We start from the raw sequence: 23,028 nt of genomic DNA on the forward strand, positions 1-23,028 counted from the left end.
AAAGTAGATAGTAAGGTAAACAATAGGTAAGATATACCACACATATTACAGCTCAGAACTATTTTTGTTAAGATGTACGAAGTTTCGTGAGCTAGGTTTTATATGTAATATATTGACAGTGTAATGTAATGTGTTTTTTAAATAATATTAGAGTTGATAAGATCGTCAATATGTAATAAATATAAAAGCAAATATTGTAATTGTATTGTATTGTACGTATATAATAAATATAAAAGTAATTAAAGCCTGCGGTTTTATTTACGCCCTAACAATTTTGATCACATTTCGAGACACCTCTGAAGTTAATGATCAGGACGTGTTCTCGCATGACTTGTTAGTCTTAACTGATAAAGTAATTAATCTATACTAATATTATCTTTATATATATTTCTTGTGTGCGTGTGTATGTCACTGAACTCCTCCTAGACGGCTGGACCGATTTTGTTGAAATTTTTTTTGTGATTTCAAGGGGATTCGAGGATGGTTTAGATTCACAATTTGGTCTAATAACAAATTTTTCATTTATAAGTAGTTGTTAATTTTGGAATGTTTTACATTGGATCCGGTAGACTGCGCTGCCATCGCAGCATCAAATATTAAATATTATTCTATTTTAATTTCAGTTTGTCCCGACAGTTGGTGCTGCGATCAAATTGAGAAAAATATTTGAAATTTTGTGTTATGGCAAAACAACGTTTGCGGGGTAGTAAAGAGGTAAAACTTCTAACTATGTTTGTTTGTAGAGGGTAATATTCGCAAATACTGATCCTATCATGAAAATTCTTTACCTAACAGAAAGCTATTCAAGAGTGATATAAGCTACATTTTATTGTTATTGAACAAAAACTTCAATGGAAAATAATAGTACATGTAAATCAAGTCGGAGAAATGCGAGCGAGATGAAAACCTTACTGTATAATTATATGCATCACAAAAATAATTAATTTACGGTCAACGAGTTGATCACGGGTCGGCTAGTATATTATAATTGAAGACATATCTTTTCAAATTATTTCAATTTCTCTTTAATTTAATCATGCGATAATCGACAATCAGACGATATTTTTATCTCTACGGACAGGTTGAAATCCTTTGGATTTGTAGCGATATCGTATTTGATATTGAAATATCAATTACTTTATAAGGCTAAAATGTTATCGAAATTAAAATTTGTTAGAACTTGAAAACTATCTAATATGGGCCCTTGCTCTTGTTTCAACCAGTAGCTAACAATATCTTAATACTAAAAAAAAAAAAATTGTAGAATTCTTGGGAGGAAAATCGCTTCTCTTTAATACAGATAGCTCAGCTACCTAGCTAGGAGAAGTAGAGATCATAATAGTAATTACTTTCAAATTACACCTAGAAACTGATTGTTCCTATTTTGTTACTTGTTACTTGAATATGTTGTGTAAATCCGAAAATAAATGAATAAATGAATCTTGAATTCTCGTTCACAAAGAATAACTAAAAGATTGATTTATTAAATTCTCACTCAAATATAGATACTTAATATAATTGTATAGACTAACAATATAAATTAAACACTTGTAAACTTCAGATTATAATTATCTGAATAATGTTTGAAGTATTCGTTACATTGTTTATTTCGAACCTACGTCAGTAACTTGATACTGGCAAATATAATAGCGGATTAGTGTCAAGTAAATAATTGTGGTCTAGAAAACTAAGCAATCGACATAGGCTACAAAAGGTACAAATTTAAGCGACTTGAAAGGAGGAAGATAAGATGATAGAAAAATGTAATGACGTCACGTTCGTTTAGAACAGTTAGACAGGTAGTGCCTTAGAAAAAAATCAACTTATTTTTATTAACTGAGGTATTGCACAGCAGGTATTTCCTGCTCAAAATATGGAGCAGCCCGACTGGGGTAGTACCTCGACCTTACAGAAGATCACAGCTAAATAATACTGTTTTCAAGCAGTATCGTGTTCCTGTTGGTGAGTAAGGTGACCAGAGCTCCTGGGCAGCTAAAAATCGCAGCTATATAACACTGCATTCAAATATATTCCTGTGTCACCAGTAGCCAGAGCTGCTGTGGAGGGCGGGGTACGCGCTTGCAATTTTCCTGGTATTGCAAGCGTTCATAGGGTGCGATATCCGCTTGTTTTGTCAATGTAGTACTATAATAATAATAATAATAATAATAATACTTTATTTCAGACTAGATTTTAAGTCCATATTGGGTTAGTACAACAAAACAACATTTAGAATAAAAAACAAAACAAAATTATATTAAAAAAAATCAATAAGTAAAAATAAAATTAAATAGAATAAAAGTAAAATCAATAATCAAAAACAAAATAATTCAAAAATTCAAAAAATTTTAAAAATTAAAAAAAAATACAAATGGTGTTAGTAGACAAAACAGAAAATTAAGAAAATAAAAATAATTAACAATAAACTTATACGAAACTTAACTATAGTAATTTCATTAAAAAAGGCTAAGTACACACACGCTTGTTTGCATAAGTGTGTGCACCATTCCAGCTCCTCCAGAGTGGGCTGTCGAGTTTGTACGCCAATGTGCTGAGAAGCGTATTGGTGCTATTCGCCAGTCGGCTCATCATAGACGATATACGTTTCCGGAGTATCGCGTAGAAGTCGTCCACACGAGCCTCCGCAAACATGGCAGATGCACTGCAGTGACGTGGCCTCCTCAGTACCACTCTCAGCACATTGTTGTACCGCACGCGAAGAGCTCTGAAGGCCCTCTGCGTACAGTCCGCCCACAGACTGCACGTGTAAAAGGTTCGGCAGTATGCTCTAAACAGCGTTAATTTTAAAATGCTAGTGCTATGTCGCGCATTTGCATGCTATAGTCGATAAACAACAAGACCTCACTACGATTATTTCACGTCTATGCGAAGAGTCCGAATCAAGATTCAATGCAAGATCAGTTGACGTTAGTCGCGCGCGCACCGCGCTACAGATAGTGACATGTACCGCAGTAGTTACCGAAGTAGAACGATAGATTAACAACCATTATCGATAATGGGTATCGGTGGGAAAATTTGACTTATAGTGTTGTTATTTTTTTGTGAATTGTATTAATTAATTAATAAACATGGTAAAGAAGGAGATTGATTTGGACGAGATTTTGTTAGAAGTGGGACAGTTTGGACGTTTCCAAATTAAGAACTTTGTGTTAATTTTGGTACCGATTCTGTTCTGTGCTTTTTACAATAGTCAGTACATTTTCGCAGCCGCCAGTGTTCAGTATCGGTAAGTCGAATCGTTTTTTTGCCTCTTTAACCAGCTGTGTATAAAGTTTATTCTGCAAATAAGTTACGATTACGACTTTAACAATAGGAAGTAGAATAGGCCATTACGACCTGTTTACCTCGATTAATAAACAACAGCTTTCAAATATCTCATAAATACAGCGAAACTCAGTGATGTAAAATAATAATACAATCCAAAATTTTTATCTGTTGGATATCGTCATCCGTCAGATAGCGTTATCCACAACTGGTGAAACAGTCCCTGAAAGTAAGTAAACTTATCTAAGATAGGACTAAGATAGGCAGTCCTGTAATGAATTTGTTATAAATGTTTGATATGAATTGTCTGACGATTAAACTAACCTCGGCGCGGGCTCTTACGCCGAGTTGCACGAAACAAAATTAAAATTTAAGTAGAGATTAAACTAATTTAATCACAATAATTTCATAAAATTCTTGCGATTAAATTAGTTTAATCACTACTTAAATTTTAATTTTGTTTCGTGCAACTCGGCGTAAGTGTTCTAATTTATTTAACAAAAATGTTTTGTAAAAATATTTAAAATTAAAACTTATAACTGTTTTGTTTTTATAATATATATAAATAAAATAAAATAAAATAAATAAAATAAAAATAAAATAATTATGTTTTATCCATTTGATGTATTCATAAAATAAATGAATTTTTAAAGTGATTATAAAGTTCGGTATATATTTTATTTAAAACTAGCTGTGCCCGCGACTTCGTCCGCGTGAAATCGAACTAAATAGTTATTGTTCAATTCGCAGAGTTATAAAATAAAAATCTAAAATAAAAGTAGGCTAAGTTCTTCCTTACCACATCAACTATCTGCTAGTGAAAGTGCCGTCAAAATCGGTCCAGCTGTTTCAGAAAACAAACAGACCCTCCAATTTTATTTATTTGTATAGACTTCCTAATATTAATTAGACTAGAATTTGAGTTTTGAGACCATTAACTTAAATTAATCTAAGTGTGTAATAAAGCAGTTATATGATTTTAATATATCGATAAAAACTTTACCGCTTACGTTCACGTCTATAATAGTAAAAAAAAATATATATATATTAACACAAAATAATATAATTTGAAACACCGTTAATATGTATTTAGATTTTTGAAGTCAACTGTAAACACGTTTTTATCGAAGTGGAACACAATTAGCGCTAATTTACCATAATTTATTACATAATTAACATATTAACATTATTAAATATCTTCAATTATAAAACATTAAACTAATATATAAGTAGTTCCTATAGTATGTAACCTCAAGAGAGGTCGTGATTTCCATACCGGGTGAAATTCTATTGTACCGGAAATGCAAAGAGGAAAACTGGACAATACGGTAGATTGGAACCAAGGCTAAATGTACATTGAGTCACTGATGCTTTTCGTCTTGTGTATAAGATTGGTAGAGACTGGTAAAAGAGTAATGTGTTAAGTCGGATTATTGGATTTTAAGACTTATGAGTGAACATTTTTTTATCGACTAATGGTATTTTATTAAATGCGCAGATAAAAGCAAAATAGTTTTAAGGATGCTGTGACATTTGCAAAATCGGAACCAATCACGAAAGGGAGTAACAGTGATGGACATAACATTCAATATTTTGGACATTTAAGCATTTAACATTATTACATTATCTTTAACTCAAATTAGAAGATCATAATTACCGACCAATTCCACAGAGCGTTTTTATAATTTCCTTGTTTCTTATACTTAATTTAATAATTTCTATGTAAGCGGAAAAAAGCTTGGAGGCAAACACGCCAACGAACCAGTCGTGATCATAACATCATTAATGGAAATCACATTTACCGTAATTTTCAGGTATGTATTTTGAATGTGAATATCAAATTTGAACCCTGGCCGAAACTATTGGATATTCGAAATGAAAAAAAAACCTTAACGTCCGTAAAAGTTTCGGAAAATTTCGGATAGGAAAAAAACGTTATGTCATGTTTATTTCAGTCAAACCGACACACCCTGCGCTGCGCGTGTCCTTTGTGTTGTTTTTTATGCTCATAGCGTGTACTGTTTTTTATATTTTCATTTTTTTAATAGTCTGATACATTAAGTGAATCGAAGTAAGTTCAAAGTTCGTACAATTTTTCTTTTACTTGTGTAAGGCTTCGACGCTTAAATAAATAGTTATATAAATAATATTTTTACTATCCCTAGCAACGTAATATGTATATATTTAACGGAAGAGCTATTTAATGGATGAAGTAATGATAAAATCTGCGATATCTCCACCGACTTTTATCACGTACACGTAGGAAAATATTTAATATTAAATATGTGTGGATACTTCGGGAAAACGTTGTTCTGCCAAAAATTAGCCTACGATCTATTCTCAGACCTACCAATACACAAAAATTCAACACTGTGACGCGACATTTTTAGGTATACATAAATATTAGAAATAAGATTGATGACTTCAACAATTTGAATATTGAATCACTTTATTAAATGTGATGATCGATTTACTAATTACATTTGATTGCAATCAGTAAAATAGATCCCCACCGTACTCGTACCTCACGCGATCTCTTCTAGCTTGACATTTGTTTTCAACTACAACCGGTCGACATTGTTGCGCTAATATGAGTCATAACATGAAGAATTTATAGCATCTTTTGTTTCTAGATATCCTTGAGAATAGAATATAAAAAAGCATTGTTTATTAGTTCTAATCTATGGCAATAATAAAATGATTTTAAATATATTCTGAATAATACAAGGTGTCCTGCGTCTTAATTCGCGTGGACGTTGAAGTTGAATCGAAATATACTGATTACATGGATACGTAAACGTAATACTATCAAAAACTGAACGTTGAGGTTATGACCTAATTCTTAAGCTTTTACCATAATTGTGTTTGCTCGCAAACGAAAAAAAACCGACTTCAATTACATCGATAAGTAATACTAGTATAACGTAAGTAGACAAAAAATAGTCAAGTAAATTCGCACTATCAAAGATTACTCAAAAAGTAGTCATCGGGTCTAGATCAAATTTAAATGAGACTTACATGACAATCATTAGCTATCAATTAAAGTAAAAACCATCAAAATCGATAAACCAAGTGAAAAGTTATGCGCTTTAATACAACGTAGGTCGACGAAAAAATAGTCAAGTAATTACGCATTATTAGATACAACTCTAAAAGTACTCGTCAGGACCACCTTTAAATTAAAACAAAATTAATCGAAATCGGTCGACCCAGTCAAAAGTTCTGATGTAACGTACATAAAGAAAAATACAATCGAATAGAGAACCTCCTCCTTTTTTGGATGTCGGTTAAAAATAGTCGACAAAGGTAAGATAAAGGTAAGGTAAGGTAAAGGTATTGATGACGCGTTGGCGCAACAGTCACAGCATTGGTTTGTGGTTGTTGTTCTGGCGGTTGCGGATTCGATCCCATGTTTGCCATAGTGATCTGGGCGTTTGTGCTTGTGTTTCCGGACCCCCGACACAGGAGATAATCCTACTGGGGGGCGTTGATTTATTTATTTATTTTTATAACACTATGGTAGCAAACTAGCTTATTGTTCTTATGGTGGCAAGCGGATACCGTGGACTATGGATGCCTACAGACAGCACCAAGACCCACAACAGAACCATTTCAAACGCGTCGCCGACCCTACGCCTGACCCTCCCCAGGAGCTCTGGCCACGTTACTCACGTTAGTCAGACTCCTTCCTCCAAAATTTTGTGTAACATGTATGTTCTGTGCCCTAAACCCAAAACTTTTTGACCCATTCATTTAATAAAAAGCTGTTTTCTTAATTTGCGTTTACTTCTTTAGTTTTATTTATTTGTATTTTGTATTTTTTAGTTGATAATAATACAAATTGTACAATGAAGTTAATTTCACGCTCACTAAACCGCGACTGCCTGACGTGACGTATCAGTAGCCACTCATTGTGTTTGTATGGTACACGAGGAAGATTATTTCTTTTTTTTATTTACTTTTTTATTTAATCTGTGTGAGAAAAAAGTTTAGATACAATGTGTCTTTTAAAATTCAAATTAATACCTGCTTAAAATATAATAATGAAGTAACACTTGCACTTTTGAATGATTATTTTACGAAATAAATTAATAAATATTTTTGGTAATTATATAAATTTTGAATACCAGTAAAGGTAAACCTTTGTATGGGCCCAACAGACTTTAGTGTGTTTTGGGCATTTGTTATTTTATTGCAATATTCGTGTTTCTGACCACTAAGACGGGACTTTGTGTATGAGGCGTTTATTTTTAAAGTCGAATTATTTGAATATTTTTTTGAGTAAATAAAAAAAACTTTAAATTTGTAATATAATTTGAATTTTTACATAATTAAGCATTTACGGAATTTGATTGTTTGCGTACCAACAACAGCGCCACATACTGGGTTCAATTGTGATTTCAAACCATTCATTGACCCATTGAAATGTGCACACGATTTTCAACCAAATCGGTCTAAACACTTAGGAGTTGTTACAAAGACACGTACAGAAGAATTATCGCTATATATTAAGATAAAGACATGCGGAATCTTTTAATAAGTAACTAGATATAAAAAATAGACGCAAGTGTGACTAAATAACTACTATTATAAGGCACGAGGTCGGTTACAACCGAACTGAGTGGTTAATTTAAAGGTACTAGGCTAGGTCACCGTTGTTGTCCTTGTAGAGAACGGAAGTCGAACCAACAACCTCTTACGGTAAATCTATTACTTACACTAGAACCAACTATTCCTATGTCAAAGACGATAATATTTGCTAATAATTTATTTCAATGGACTTTGCCACTGTAAAACTAATAAGTGCTAAATTCATGTTTAAATAAATATCTTATAAGACTCGTATTTGTTGATTTTTGTAATCTTTTGAGAGATAACGATTTATGAAGCCGTTCTGTCTACAACGCGGAAATTATATTAATAGGAAAAATTACGTTGTTAATATTTAAATTATGTTATCAGGAAAAATTGATAATACAATCATCAGTTCTAGACTACGATTCTAGACATTACGTGTAATGTAATGTAAAAAGTATTTGATTGATTGATTCAGCCTGTAAAATCCCACTGCTGGGCATAGGCCTCGTTCTCCATGTAGGAGAATGGCCAAAGCTAAATCCACCATGCTGCTCGACCGTGTGGTTCGCTGATATGTACTATATCGATATCATGAATAACGGTTAACGATCGCTATCAGCTGTACATGATAACAATTACTGGGAGTGACAGCTTAACTTACTCTCCAAGGCGCGATGGGTAGGCCTATAAGGACAGACAGACAAACAGGAAAGAAATATCTGTGCAAATATAAATATCCATCCCGAGCGGGAACCCGCTAACCGCCGATTGTTAGGTTGTTACACGTCACAGACCACTACACCAGAGCGGTTGTAAGTTATGTAGTTTTATTTGAAACAGCAATAAATACGGATTAAATTGTCATAATTAAGTCATTAATTTATACATTTATGGACTATTTCACTTATCAAAGTATTTTTTTATAACGGGATTATCGAGTAAAAGAATATAGGTGCAATATATACGTGCTTATCGGTCGTACTCAGTTATATACAAGTAACAATGTTGAATGTAATCTTTTTGTCTATAAAATATAGAACAGATGAAGCAACAGCCAGGGTAGATAAGTTGCCCGTGAAAATGTAATAATAATAATAATACACTTTATTGTACACCAAAAACAGAAATAATACATATCAAAGAAAGAAAAAAAAAATATTGACAATATATTCATTAGGTACAAAGGGCGGCCTTATTGCTAAAAAGCGATCTCTTCCAGGCAACCTTAGGGCAAAGGAAATGGTCTAGCGTCGGCATAGGTGTACAAGTTACAACAAATTTATTATAAATATTCAAATATACATACATATACATACATAGATACATACATACATAAATAGATACATAAATGTATTTCTATAGCAAAGGTTCTGCTCGATGGCTTCAATCCATACAATAGAACACAATATTATTTTTTATACAACTAGGTTAGCAAACAAGCGTACGGCTCACCCGATGTTAAGGGGTTGCCTCAGACCTACCCGATATTTACACAAAATTTCATGAGAATTGGACAAGCCGTTTCGGAGGAGTTTAACTACAAACACCGCGACACGAGAATTTTATATATTAGATGTATATATACGGTTGAATTAAGAAACCCCCTTTTTTGAATTCAGTAAAAAAATCGATAATTGGCGATATAAACTTTGGATTTTTATTTAAGTTTTATTTAAAATAATTGTGTTTGCTCGCAAACGAAAAAAAAACCGACTTCAATTACACCGACAAGTAATACAACGTAGATCGACGAAAAAATAGTCAAGCAACTACGCGTTATCAAAGATTACTCAAAAAGTAGTTATCAGATCTCGATAAAATTTATATGTGACCACATGATAAACATCAGCTTTCGATTAAATTAAAAATTATGAAAATCGGTACACCCAGTAAAAAGTTATTACGGATTTTCGAGAGTTTCCCTCGATTTCTCTAGGATCCCATCATCAGATCCTGGTTTCCTTATCACGGTACCAAACTAGGGATATCCCCTTTCCAACAAAAAAAGAATTATCAAAATCGGTACATCCAGTAGAAAGTTATGCGGTATAATACAACGTAGGTCGACGAAAAAAGCGTCATGTAAAAACGCATTATTAGATATAACTCGAAAAGTAGTTGTTAGATCTCAAATAAATTTAAATGGGACCAATTGGCACACACCACCTTTCGATTAAAACAAAATTTGTCGAAATCGGTCTACCCGGTCAAAAGTTCTGATGTAACATACATAAAAAAAAAAAAAAAAAAAAAAAAAAAAAAAAAAAAAAAAAAATACAGTCGAATTGAGAACCTCCTCCTTTTTTGGAAGTCGGTTAAAAATTAAACATATTACATACCAGACATACAAAGGAAATAATGCTGACGCTCGACACGAGTCTTCGTTGCTACGTCTGACCCCAATATTATTTTACATCAGCATTCTTAAATCTTCATAATAAATTATATTTTATTATTTATCATTCAATATCAGATACCAGAATCAATCAGTATTGTCTTATAAAAAAAGTCAAGTTGTAATTTTAAGTAAAGTATTAAAAAGTCTTGGTTTCTTTTTAAGGCTGTCGTAAATGTAATTAGACATTTTTTTTTGTTGTAAACATTAAATAAGAATTCGTTGTTAATTTTTTTATCTGTAATTTAGCAATTTACATCACAGCGAACATCAAAATAAGATAGTTGTCGCTACAAATTTCGCAATGTTTACTATGGTGAACATGCGATTTATGAAAACCTTAAAGATGCCAATTACTTTTTTTTTTGATAAGACTTTTATAATCTTCTTTTTCTTTGCTTATCTGCGATCAGCCCTTAGTCTATGAGCGGATTTGTTTCAAGCCGAACATGTCGCCCTGAAGAGGCTCCTCATCAGGAGACCCTGCATCCCTCACCATCTGTCGCCAACTCCTGTATATCGTGACGCTTCAGTCGTTTAACGTAACTAATTCTATTAATGCGGTGGCTAGGACATTTGGGTGATTCTCTAATCTGGTTCTGTATTTCATACCCGTTAACTTTATCTCCTCTTTAACAGTTCATGTATCTCAGTGTTCGTCACAAACCATGGTGCATTTGTAATCTATTTATATCAATAAGACGGTAATTTCTCTGCCAAAATTAAAGTATAACACGTGGCGTATCCAAACCTATACAAACTTTTTATATCGGAATAATAATCAAACCTCATTTTGTGTTTTTATATTTTTTACTAGCGACCCGCTCCGGCTTTGCACGAGTATAAAATATAATTATAGCCTATGTCATTCACTGAAAAAATAATTAAAATCGATCTAGCAGTTTTGATTTATTCATTACTGCCCGTGACCCGCGCGCGTTAACTTAGAGTAAAAGCCGGCCGGAACCGCCGCAAACGTTACGTACCGCGATTTTTAAATCTGTAATATCTTCGAAAATATTCATTTAAATCATTTGCTGTAAAGGGCCATATAGATCTATATTAAATAAAAAATATATTTAAGGTATTTAATTGGATAAAGATTAATGCTGTATTGGTTAAAATCGCTTCGAAAATTAGCCATTATTTGTCGTAAAAAGTAAATGACAAAAAAATGTTATTGTGGGATATCCATAAGATATAGGTATATACCATCGCGGAGTTTTCTGTAGACCTTTTCAATGTGTACAATACTTAGTACATTATTTTAATAAATCTCGTAGAGTTCAGCCTGCGTTTGCAATTTAAGCGAAAAAAGAAAAAATATTTACGACATAACATTAGTAAACTCAAAAATAACAGTATTTCTCCACTATTTAATGGATGTTATTATACATATAAACCTTCCTCTTGAATCAATCTATCTATTAAAAAGAACCGCATCAAAATCCGTTGCGTAGTTTTAAAGATTTAAGCGTACATACATGTGCAGGGACAGAGAAAGTGACTTTGTTTTATACTATGTAGTGATGATAAAAATATTTTGTGATAAGTGAAAGAATATGTATTTTAAATTCTTCTTTATAATTTATCTTTTACAATATATTCATTTTATATTTTACTACATGCGCGTTGCTTTTGATTTTTAACCGACTTCCAAAAAAGGAGGAGGTTCTCAATTCAACTGTATTTTTTTATGTATGTTACATCAGAACTTTTGACCGGGTGGACCGATTTCGATAATTTTTTTTTTAAGGTGGTGTGTGTCAATTGGTCCCATTTAAATTGATTTGAGATCTAACAACTAGTTTTCGAGTTATATCTAATAATGCGTTTTTACTTGACGCTTTTTTCGTCGACCTACGTTGTATTATACCGCATAACTTTCTACTGGATGTACCGATTTTGATAAATTTTTTTTTGTTGGAAAAAGGATATCCTTAGTTTGGTATCATGATAAGGAAACCAGGATCTAATGATGGGATCCCAGAGAAATCGGGGGAAACTCTCGAAAATCTGCAATGACTTTTTACTGGGTGTACCGGTTTTGATAATTTTTAATTTAATCGAAAGCTAATGTTTATCATATGGTCACATAAAAATTTTATCGAGATCTGGTAACTACTTTTTGAGTAATTTTTGATAACGCGTAGTTACTTGACAATTTTTTCGTCGATCTACGTTGTATTACTCGTCGATGAAATCGAAGGCGGTTTTTTTTCGTTTGTGAGCAAACACAATTATATTATTCTTTAATAAAAAGTCGGTGTAAATTATAAATACATAATCATTACTTCATTCGCTAAACTATTCGCTCACCGAAAACATACGCTCGATATTAATAACACTTGTGTATTTTATAGCTACTGGCTATCATAGGCCATATGAGGGATTACCGCCTCGTATCTGCTTTGCGAGATAGTATTTAATGACTTTCGTAATATGTAATCGTTGTACATTTGATAGCCTAATATGTTACCGATGTTACAATTTAGGTATTTCCATTTTAATAAATTTCCAAATTCCATCTAATTAATTCCATTAAATAAATTCCATTTAAAATAATGATTTAAAAGTGCTTTTTAAGCCTACTTACGCTTCAGCCTGTAATATCTCACTGCTGGGCATAGGCCTCTTTCCCCATGTAGGAGAAGGATCAGAGCTTAACCCACCACGCTGTTCCAGTGCCGGTTGGCTTATATATTTTCTAGTATGAGTAACGGTCGATGTCAGGTGTACATAATAACCAACGGGACCGACAGCTCCGAGGCATGGTGGAGAGAGACTCTCTACTATGAGTAACGGTCGATTTCAGGTGTACATAATAACAAACGGGACCGACGGCTTAACCTGCTATCCGAGGCATGGTGGAGAGACCCACAAGTACTGCACAAGCATCCAGACCACGGCAAACATCTGTATGGGCCATTACAAATGTTTGTCATGTGCGGGGATCGAAGCCGCAACAGCCACAAACCAGTGCTGTGACCGTTGCGCCAACGCGTCGTCTAAACCTACTTACTCGTAAATTAAAAAACTTTTCATTTTGATTTGATTTTTAAGTAATTCTTCACGATTTTGTTTTCTTTTCAATGTCGAATTAATATTGAGGTCGTATCAATTGTACATCAGGGTAACATAACCCACGAGGAGTGAATGATATCCCTGAGTTAAGAAGATTACCGCTGATTATAACAAATAGGATAACTCCTTGAGCTACTTATCGCCATTTTACAAAGAATCCTCAATACGACACACTTCCTCTTTTTGTTTGCGTTTATTGTGTTTGAGGAAGGGTTAGCGCAACGGTCACAACTCTGGCTTACGATCATTACGCTGGCGGTTGTGGGTTCGGTCCCTGCATGTGTTTATTTGTACGGATAATACAAAAGTGTACCAAATTGGCCGTAAAAATAAGCAGAAAAAAGCACATACGTAACTCTCATTGCGAGTAAGCGTCAGCGGCACTTGTTTCTCTCTTCCCAAATTTTTCATACCAGGGCCTTATGTCGTTTAAGGAGTCGATTCCAAAAGGCATCGTTTCAGCCTGTAATATCCCACTACTGGGTATAGGCCTCTTTCCCCATGTAGGAGAAGGATCAGAGCTTAATCCACCACGCTGCTCCAATGCGGTTTGCCGGATATATTCTCTACTATGAGTAACTATCGCTATCAGGTGTACATGATAACAACCGGGACCGACGGCAAAAAGGCATGGTAAACTGGAATTATTCCCTACAAAACTGCAATGCTTTAGTGCTGTACAAAAGAAAGGAAATTGAATAATACGCGTCGATTCTCGCCTGTAAGGAGGTTTGTAGGTCAGGAATCAGGATGTTTTTATATTTGAACTAGCTGTGCCCGCTACTTCGTCCGCGTGGAATTTAACAAAAAAATTATTGTTCAGTTCGCAGAGTTATAAAACATATAAATATCTATAATAATATAAACCTAAGTTACTCCTTATTACATTAGCTATCAGCCAGTGAAAGTCCTGTCAAAATCGGTCCAGATATTTCACAGATTCGCCGGAACAAACAGACAGAGAGGCGGTGAAGTACCGATGCATCTTAAAAAAAAAATAATAATAACAATATATGGAATAACAAAAGCACGGGCATAATAAGCCTGTGGATATATCACATAACTAAAAAAAAAAAAAAAACAGACAGAGGGACAGATAGAAAAAAAAATTATTAAATGTTATTTTGGTATATGTACCGTCTACATCCATATATGTATTTAGTAAAAGATGGTTATTTTAATATTAGAAACGGACACCAATTTTATTACTTTGTATAGATGAAAGAACAAAAAGAATACAAATAAAATTAATAAAAAATGGACGGTAATTTATTAAAATGATAAATTGATGTTTTTGTAAAATGTTTGACTGTTAAGGAAATTGTTATAACAAAAATAAATACTACACTCAACAACCCACGCGTCGTTAAAACATGAAACTTGCTTCGTTATTTAAGTCAACACTCGTCTCGATAGATTGCTGAGTGATGATTATCACATTTATATTTAAAAACAGGTAAAATGTGTCAGGACGACCACGTGCCTAGCATAAATTTTATAATATACGTATTGTGTTTACTACGATATTGTTTATGAGTATTTTGTGACTTACTTTTTTTATTATATCGCCATCTTTCTGTTTAATGTATTAAAAATTTAGAATTGTAATCTTTCATTTGTAATAGTATATTTGATTGGCATTTTAATCTCCTGTATTAAATGCTAAATTGATAATATTGGCTGATCGAATAGTTTTAAACGTCTTTGTATTTCAACTCAATTTAGGCATGAAGGGAAACCCATACATATTTTGATAAAACTTCTGATGTTATTCGAAAATTGCGGTAACGTACGATGATGTCATTATTTTTAGTGGATGAAAGTAATTTTTCTTGCAATAAAATAGTTTAGAAAAATTCTTGACGTCGATACTTTTAATCTTTTTTTTTTCAATCGTTTTTATTATTCCACGAATTTTTTCTATTTGTCGTATTACGTTTCGTTCATTAGCTATAACTACTCGATCTCAGCCGCTATGACCTGAAATATGACTAAATTATTTAAATGTTTTGTTGCATTTAATTACCTCTGATAATGTCCAATTTTCAGATGCCGAGTACCAGAATGCGAAGCTACACCGCCAAATTTCGAGACAAATGGCTGGGGCAGTTGGGCGCTGCCAGATTCGGGGGGTCGCTGCGAGCGTTATGTGCCCATTGGGTCTATTTGTGATCCGGGTTCCTTCCACCCCAATAACACCGAGCAGTGCACCAGTTGGGTCTACAGTAACCACGACAGTATTGTTTCATCTGTAAGTTGTTTCATCTTGATTGTTTCATTTAAAGTTATAAAATTTATGTTTTCAAAAAAATGGCGGACGCTCTCAATTCGATTTTATTTTTTCATGTGTGTTACAAACTTAGAACTTTTTAATGGGTTGACCGATTTCGAAATTCTTTTTTAACCGACTTCAAAAAAGGAGGACGTTACTCAATTTGACTGTATATATTTTTTTATGTATGTTCGGGGATAACTTCGTCGTTTATGAACCGATTTTGATATATCTTTTTTTGTTGGAAAGCAGATATTTCAAGGGTGGTAATATGTTAAGGAATCCAGAATCTGGTGATGAAATCCAAGAGAAATCGAGAGGAAGCCCCGAAAATCGTAGTGACGACTAGTGCGTTTGTTACTTGTCGATGTAATTTTAGTCGGTTTTTTCGTTTGCTAGCAAACACAATTATTTAATCGAAGGCTTATGCTTGTCATGTGATCTGCCGAACAATTTTTGGTTTATCTGTCGCTCGCTCCGCTGTAATATCTCTAATAATGGGTTACTTTACTATTTTTTCATGTACCAACATTGTATTACTGGTCGATGTAATTGAAGGATTTTTTGTTCGTTTTCAAGTAAACACAATTATTTGTTTGTTAAGGAAACTTTTGTCAGTCAAAGTAACGTATATACCAAGTTTTTTTGTAGTAGTTGACTAAGCTTTCTTTGGAACAACGTTCTATTTATTGTAATGAAGCCCGTTAGCGCAGTTTGTAGGAGCCCTACTTTCTGCTCCACGTGTTGTGAGTTCGATTGCCGCCTGAATCGAGGTGTAATATCTGTGTTTATATATTTGTATATGTATTATTTCTATATATTATATCAAAAAAACAATTTAGCTAGAATATTCAGCTGTTACCTATAACACAAACTACAACACATTAAATTGCTTAGGAACAGACAACAGTGTGTAAATAAAAAATATATAAAACCTTAATTGCTCATTACTTTAAATTTTTTTGTAATCATTTCAGTTTGATCTAGCGTGCGAAGAATGGAAGAGGACGCTGGTAGGCACCGTCCACGGCGCCGGTCTCTTTTTCGCGTTAGCAATCACAGCATACATTTCTGACACGTAAGTAAAAATTTATAATCATGATAATAAACGCTTCACACTCAACGGCCCCCAGTAGGATTTTCTCCTGTGTCGGGGGTCCGGAAACACACACAATACACAAGCACAAATATCCAGACCACGACAAACGTCTATATGGACAATACAAATGTCTGTCGTGAGCGGAGATCGAATCCGCGACCACCAGCGCAACAACCAGTCCTGTGACTGCTACGGTAAGGCGTCATCAGTCATACATATTTGATAAACTGTTCTTACATTGTTAACGCGCGATTGTTGCGCGATGACGCTGCGTTGGTGCAACGGTCGCAGCCATGGATTGTGTTGGTTGCGCTGGCGGTTGCGGGTTCGATCCCCGCACATGACAAACATTTGTATTGGACATAAAGGTGTTTGCCGTGGTCTGGGTGTTTGTGCAGTCCTTGTGGGTCTCCCCACCGTGCCTCGGAGAGCACGTTAAGCCGTCGGTCCCGGTTGTTATCATGTACACCTGATAGCGATCGTTACTCATAGTATATATCCGCCAACCCGCATTGGAGCAGCGTGGTGGATTAAGCTCTGATCTCCTACATGGGGAAAGAGGCCTATGCCCAGTAGTGGGGGATATTACAGGCTGAAGCGTACATTGTTAATAAAATAAATCTTAGAATTGCAAAGAACTTATGAGACCGAGTCTCAGTATACCATAACTTGTCTCGTTCAATTTTATACTTCCAGTTGCATAAATGGACGATTTTAAAATGTATGTATTAAATTATAAATTCCAGTCTAGACAACTAAGGTCACATATTGATGAAGATACGTAATAAAACGAAAGTCAATGCAATAACAATAGGTAAAAATTATCGTTTGCACAAGTGTCCGATTAGGTACAAAATATATATGTATATTATATATATATTTCTTGCGTGCGTGTGTATGTCACTGAACTCCTCCTAGACGGCTGGACCGATTTTGTTGAAATTTTTTGTGTGATTTCAAGGGGATTCGAGGATGGTTTAGATTCACAATTTGGTCCACTGGAAAATGTTTAATTAACTAATTTTACATTTATAAGTAGTTGTTAATTTTGGATTGCTATACATTGGATCCGGTAGTCTGCGCTACCATCGCAGCATCAAATATTAAATATTATTCTATTTTAATTTCAGTTTGTCCCGACAGTTGGTGCTGCGATCAAATTGAGAAAAATATTTGAAATTTTGTGTTATGGCAAAACAACGTTTGCGGGGTCAGCTAGTATTAATATATACGTGAAGTTTTTCATTTAGCGATATTTGATATGGCTTTGCAAATTATTCTTGAAAACAAATTGCATTTTATGCCAAAGTTTTAGAAACTGAAATACTTTAATATAACTTATATATTTTTTACTATTGATATTTTTTTTGTCTAAGGGAGGTTTCTAATGATATAGGCTTGGTTTTTGTACGGGATTGTGCAATTATGATTCAGCTTGTAACAGTCCACTGCTGGGCAGTCGCCTTTTTCTCCATGTCCTTAACCCACCATTCTACTTCACTGCGGGTTAGCGGATATGTGGTACTATGAGTAACGATCGCTATCGAGTATTTATGATAAAAACCGGGACCGACGGCTTAACGTGCTCTCCGAGACACTGTAGGGTGACCCACAAGGAAAGACATCCAAGTCGGAAAGAAATATTTGTACAAATACAAATATCCATCCCGAGCGGGAATCGAACCCACAAACCGTCGGTATTTTAGGCGACTACACGTACCACTACACCATAGCGGTTGTTTGTGCAATTATTTTTAAAATATGTCTTTTACGTTCACAGATATGGTCGTCGTTTAGCGTTTGTCTTGACAGCTGTGGCTCCAGCAGCCGTCGGCCTGGGGCGTTCCTTCTCGGACACTTACATTACGTACATCATTCTTGAATTCGTCGAAGCGGTTGCTGCAGGTGGAGTGTACAGTTCGGGATTTGTTCTCGGTAAATTAAATGTTTATTTATTAAATACAACATAAATTTTAAAAGTTTTATTCATATTACGATGTATGATGTTGATGGACATATTACGATATGTCCATCAACATCATACAATCATTTTTTAAAATTTATTCCCTAAAAATCGATTTCCATATAAGGCCCCCGGTATGAAAAAAGTATGACCGGTGAAATCTACTGAACGAATGACCTCGTTACTTTTGCGTAACTCTATTTCTCGTTACCCTATTAGGTTCCGATAGATGGCGTTATTTGATTCGTTAATTTGCTAGACTAGTAAGCCTTTTTTGTGCCTATTTAGACAGTCGATCTGAAGGAGTAAACTCTAGTTGTGCGTCGTAGCTGACACACACTTTTTATTTAAACTAAAAGGAGTTTTTAAAAGATCATAAAATTTGATGACAGAAAATAAAATAAAACAAAATTAAATTAACCAATATCTGAAAATGAAAAAGCAATCGTTTCTTGATCTTATATCACACCTAACGGTCACCAACCCACCTGCCCAGCGTGGTGACTATAGGCAAAACACACGAGTTCACCTTATTTTTGGCGTAAACTTGTGGAGGCCTATGTCCAGCAGTGGACTGTATAGGCTGTAATGATGATATCACACCTAAAGAAAAATAATTCAATTAAAGTCTTCTATTATGTTTCAGCTCTCGAAATGATGGGTCTCAATCGGAGGGTACTTGGAGGTAACCTGATCTCTTGCACGTACGCTCTGGGACAAGCCCTGGTGGCGCTCATAGCGTGGGCGATACCCGAGTGGCGAACGTTCACTAGAGTCATATACGTACCATCTGTCTTATTCGTAATCTACTACTTCTTACTGGAAGAGAGTGTGCGATGGCTTTTGAGTAAAGGCAAAAAAAAGGAGGCAGTAAAAATTATATTCAAAGCTGCTTCTGTCAATAAAAGAAAACTTTCTCCAGAGACAATCAAGCAGCTTAACGAAGAATCAATTGCAGATCAAGATACCACGAAAACTACAAATGATACTATCAAAGCTGCAATTGAACCTGAAGAAAAGCAACCGTCATTAGTGCTACAAGTGTTAAAATCTAGAGTGATTATGACGAGGCTTCTTATATGTGCGTTCTGGTGGATCTCAGTAACATTTATCTACTACGGGATCTCTATTAACTCTGTCTCATTAGCCGGAAACAGTTACGTGAACTATATTCTGACGTCTCTGGTGGAGATTCCGGGGTACATTCTGAGTATTTTATCACTAGACCGTTTCGGAAGAAAGGGTTCAATCATGACAGCATTTTTCATTTGCGGAGTCTCTCTCGTGGGTTTACCCTTTGTTCCTGAAGGTAGGTCTGCCTATGTATCCTAAAGTAACCAAAACTACATTCATATTTGCAATAATGCTAGTCTTTGCTTGTTCAGTTTTGTATCAATTACATTTAATATACAATAATATAAGTTTTCGTAAATGTAGTTATATTTTTGATATTGATAATAATTCACATTATTTTAGTATCTACTTAATAGCATTATGTAATGTATAGAGTATAAAGAAGAAAGTAGACACTTGTGATGTTTTTCAGATTTGCTATGGCTACAAACATGTCTCAACTTGCTCGGCAAGCTGTGCATCAGCATGGTGTTCAGCAGTATCTACATTTACACATCAGAGCTGTACCCCACCACACTGAGACAGAGCCTCTTGTCCGTGTGCTCCATGACTGGGAGAGTTGGACAAGTCATCGCCCCGCAGACTCCACTGCTGGTATGTATTGGCTATACTAGCTGTAAGCTAAACATTTCTCGTGACGATGGATGGGCGCAGTGCCTAAAACTAGCTGTTGGGGTCTTTGATGTGATTAGGACGTTAATGTTAATATTGTGTGTATCTCTTTCTTTTGATCCTGAGTCAGGATTTTCATCATAATGGACGTCATTGAATGTAATGGGTGGAAACGAACGAGAGGAATTCAATTAATACACATATATTACGCAGCTTTTTAAGCTATTAAAAAAAGCTTTTGTCCTATAGGAGCAGTAATTTAGGTGATCACTCTTGTTCATTTCTGTTGACCATATATTAATTGTTATTGTTTTTCTATTTCTTCGTTTATTTTCCATTCATAAGATTGTTAAAATCATCTGTGCCATTTTTCCACCATTGGAATCAATTAATTTTCTTTTTTTTTAGCGGCTCCTATTGTATTAACGTAGAAAAATCAAATACTTATAAATAAGTCGTAGTCGCAAGTTATTGATATTTTTTATTTGGTACACCTTGACTGAAGGGAACACCAGACAATATCTGAACAATCGGTGCGGTTACTTAGCACACCCGCAGATAAAGTTGTAGTGCCGGACGCAAGGTACATGATCAAGTTTGGTTTGAGACTTTAGCGGCAAGAAGAACGCGACAACAACAAGTTCCTTTCGTCATTAACACCATCCAGTTTACTTGCAAAGCATGTGGCACTGGCGTTCACGAATCGGCTTATTCAGTCACAAAAGGAGCTACATACATAACTCACGCTAACACTGTTTAAATCGTTTGCAACAGACGAACTCAGACCAATGATTATGATAATGATCACACATTGACTGTCTTGTACTGTTTTACTTTGCAACATTTAAGAAGATCTCACATATTTCTTGTTTCAATAACTTTCCTAAATTAATTCTACAATTTTTTTTCAACAGATGGAGTATATGGAAGCTCTCCCATACCTGGTGTTTGGTGTGATGGCCGGCACCTCAGCACTGCTGATGCTGCTCACACCCGAAACACTGAACCTGTCGCTACCGGACAATGTGAAACAAGCTGAGAACATCGCAACTAAACCTCGGGCAGAGCGAACTACCAACGTTGCTATAAATTAAGAATGGCTGTGAACTTAGTCAAATTATTATAGTCAACAGATTTTTTTTTACAAATGTGTTATTTACTTGATATTTCAGAAATTATTTAATGTCATAAGAAATGACATTTTATTATTCATTTTATGTTATTTATTTAATTTGTTATTTTTATGATTGACGCGGTTAACAAGTTTTACTTACATTATACCAAATTTTTGTCGTTATAAACCCAAATGTCTGTAATTTGTTTTTTTTTATTAACCCATAAAATTGTTTATTGAACTAATATTTGCACATCGCAACAATCGGTAAAATATTTTGATCAAACATTTATATTTGACACCCCGTTTACCATCTTCTGACAAAATAAATAAATAAAGTACATAAACAAGCGCATGGGATCGCCTGAGGGCAAGCGGATGCCGCAAATTATTGACTAAACTACTATCGTATATTATTATTAAACTTCTAAAAAAATAAAAAACCTATTTAAAAAAAATCAATTTGACTACAGACTTTGACAATCAACAAATTAAAGAGCATAATATGCGTGTGTGTGTGTGTTTTTTTTTTATTGACTCCTTCTCTATATAAACTATAAGTGTACGAAATTTCATACTCCTCCTGTGCAATTTTCGTGAAAAGGGGTACAAACATTTTGCTTCACCTATTAATATATGGATTATATTTTATAGACAACTCTAGAATAGATTTAGCTCAAATGCTTTTCCTACAGTTCTTATCCGGTAGTTTAGACTTGTTTAGTTCTCGAGCAGAAATGGTAGTTTTCATTTATGTTCCAGTATTCAAATTAAGGCATTTCTCGTACTATAAGTGGGTATTATACAATGTGTTACTAAATTGATGTCCCTCCATTTATCTGCTATATCAGAATCGGTATTATAACCTGAATTTTTCCTGAACTTTAATAAAAATAAATAAAATTAATAATTAAATAATTATTATATGTTTTACAGTTAAGTCGGTTATTTATAGCTAAATTTCCCACGTCATCTCAACTTTTTTTTTAATTTGTCGATTTTAAAGGTACGTAGTACGGCTTAACTTTTGTCACATACAATTTTGGCTATGGTATGCATATGCTCTATATGGTCCTAAACGGAAGGATGACAGTAAAATAACACGTTGTATAAATTTACAAAGTATGACTTATCTAACCTCTTCTCATGATATGACAATTTACTTTGTAACTAAGCTGTAAACAAACAATGTAAATGGATGTTATCAGACAAATAATAAATAGCAACTACAAATCTCTTAGTGATGATATCGAAGATAAGATGTAACTGAGTCAAGTGATCACAATTTTGACACTTGAGATGTATGATAACAAAGTTTAGTCTACAGATAGGTATTTCGCATTTCATAATCTCCTAAAATAGGAGATGAGTAATTATTGGTTTATGTTAACTACCTATCTATCACTTATTGTCAACTGACTTCAAACACAGAGAGGTCTCAATACAACTGTTTTTAGGGTTCCGTACCTCAAAAAGAAAAAAACGGAACCCT

The 23,028-nt window shown here is 34.2% G+C and overlaps 1 protein-coding gene across 1 annotated transcript; it reads left to right on the forward strand.

Annotated features, from left to right (window-relative positions):
• The first annotated feature begins 3,074 nt into the window (after positions 1 to 3,074).
• On the forward strand, positions 3,075 to 21,738 carry LOC123658414 (organic cation transporter protein-like). The gene is made up of 7 exons (XM_045593839.1): positions 3,075 to 3,247; positions 15,392 to 15,593; positions 16,592 to 16,692; positions 18,494 to 18,648; positions 19,323 to 19,985; positions 20,223 to 20,404; positions 21,337 to 21,738. The coding sequence occupies exons 1-7, from the start codon at positions 3,090 to 3,092 to the stop codon at positions 21,514 to 21,516; spliced, it is 1,641 nt and encodes a 546-aa protein (XP_045449795.1). The 5' UTR covers positions 3,075 to 3,089; the 3' UTR covers positions 21,517 to 21,738.
• Positions 21,739 to 23,028: the final 1,290 nt, after the last annotated feature.

This window comes from Melitaea cinxia, chromosome 12 (genome assembly GCF_905220565.1).
Source record: "Melitaea cinxia chromosome 12, ilMelCinx1.1, whole genome shotgun sequence".
Taxonomy (NCBI): domain Eukaryota; kingdom Metazoa; phylum Arthropoda; class Insecta; order Lepidoptera; family Nymphalidae; genus Melitaea; species Melitaea cinxia.

Coding starts and splice junctions, on each gene's coding strand:
- LOC123658414 (XM_045593839.1), top strand. CDS start 3,090: ATGGTAAAGAAGGAGATTGATTTGGACGAGATTTTGTTAGAAGTGGGA. Junction 3,248..15,391: donor GCCGCCAGTGTTCAGTATCG/GTAAGTCGAATC, acceptor TCCAATTTTCAG/ATGCCGAGTACCAGAATGCG. Junction 18,649..19,322: donor CAGTTCGGGATTTGTTCTCG/GTAAATTAAATG, acceptor ATTATGTTTCAG/CTCTCGAAATGATGGGTCTC.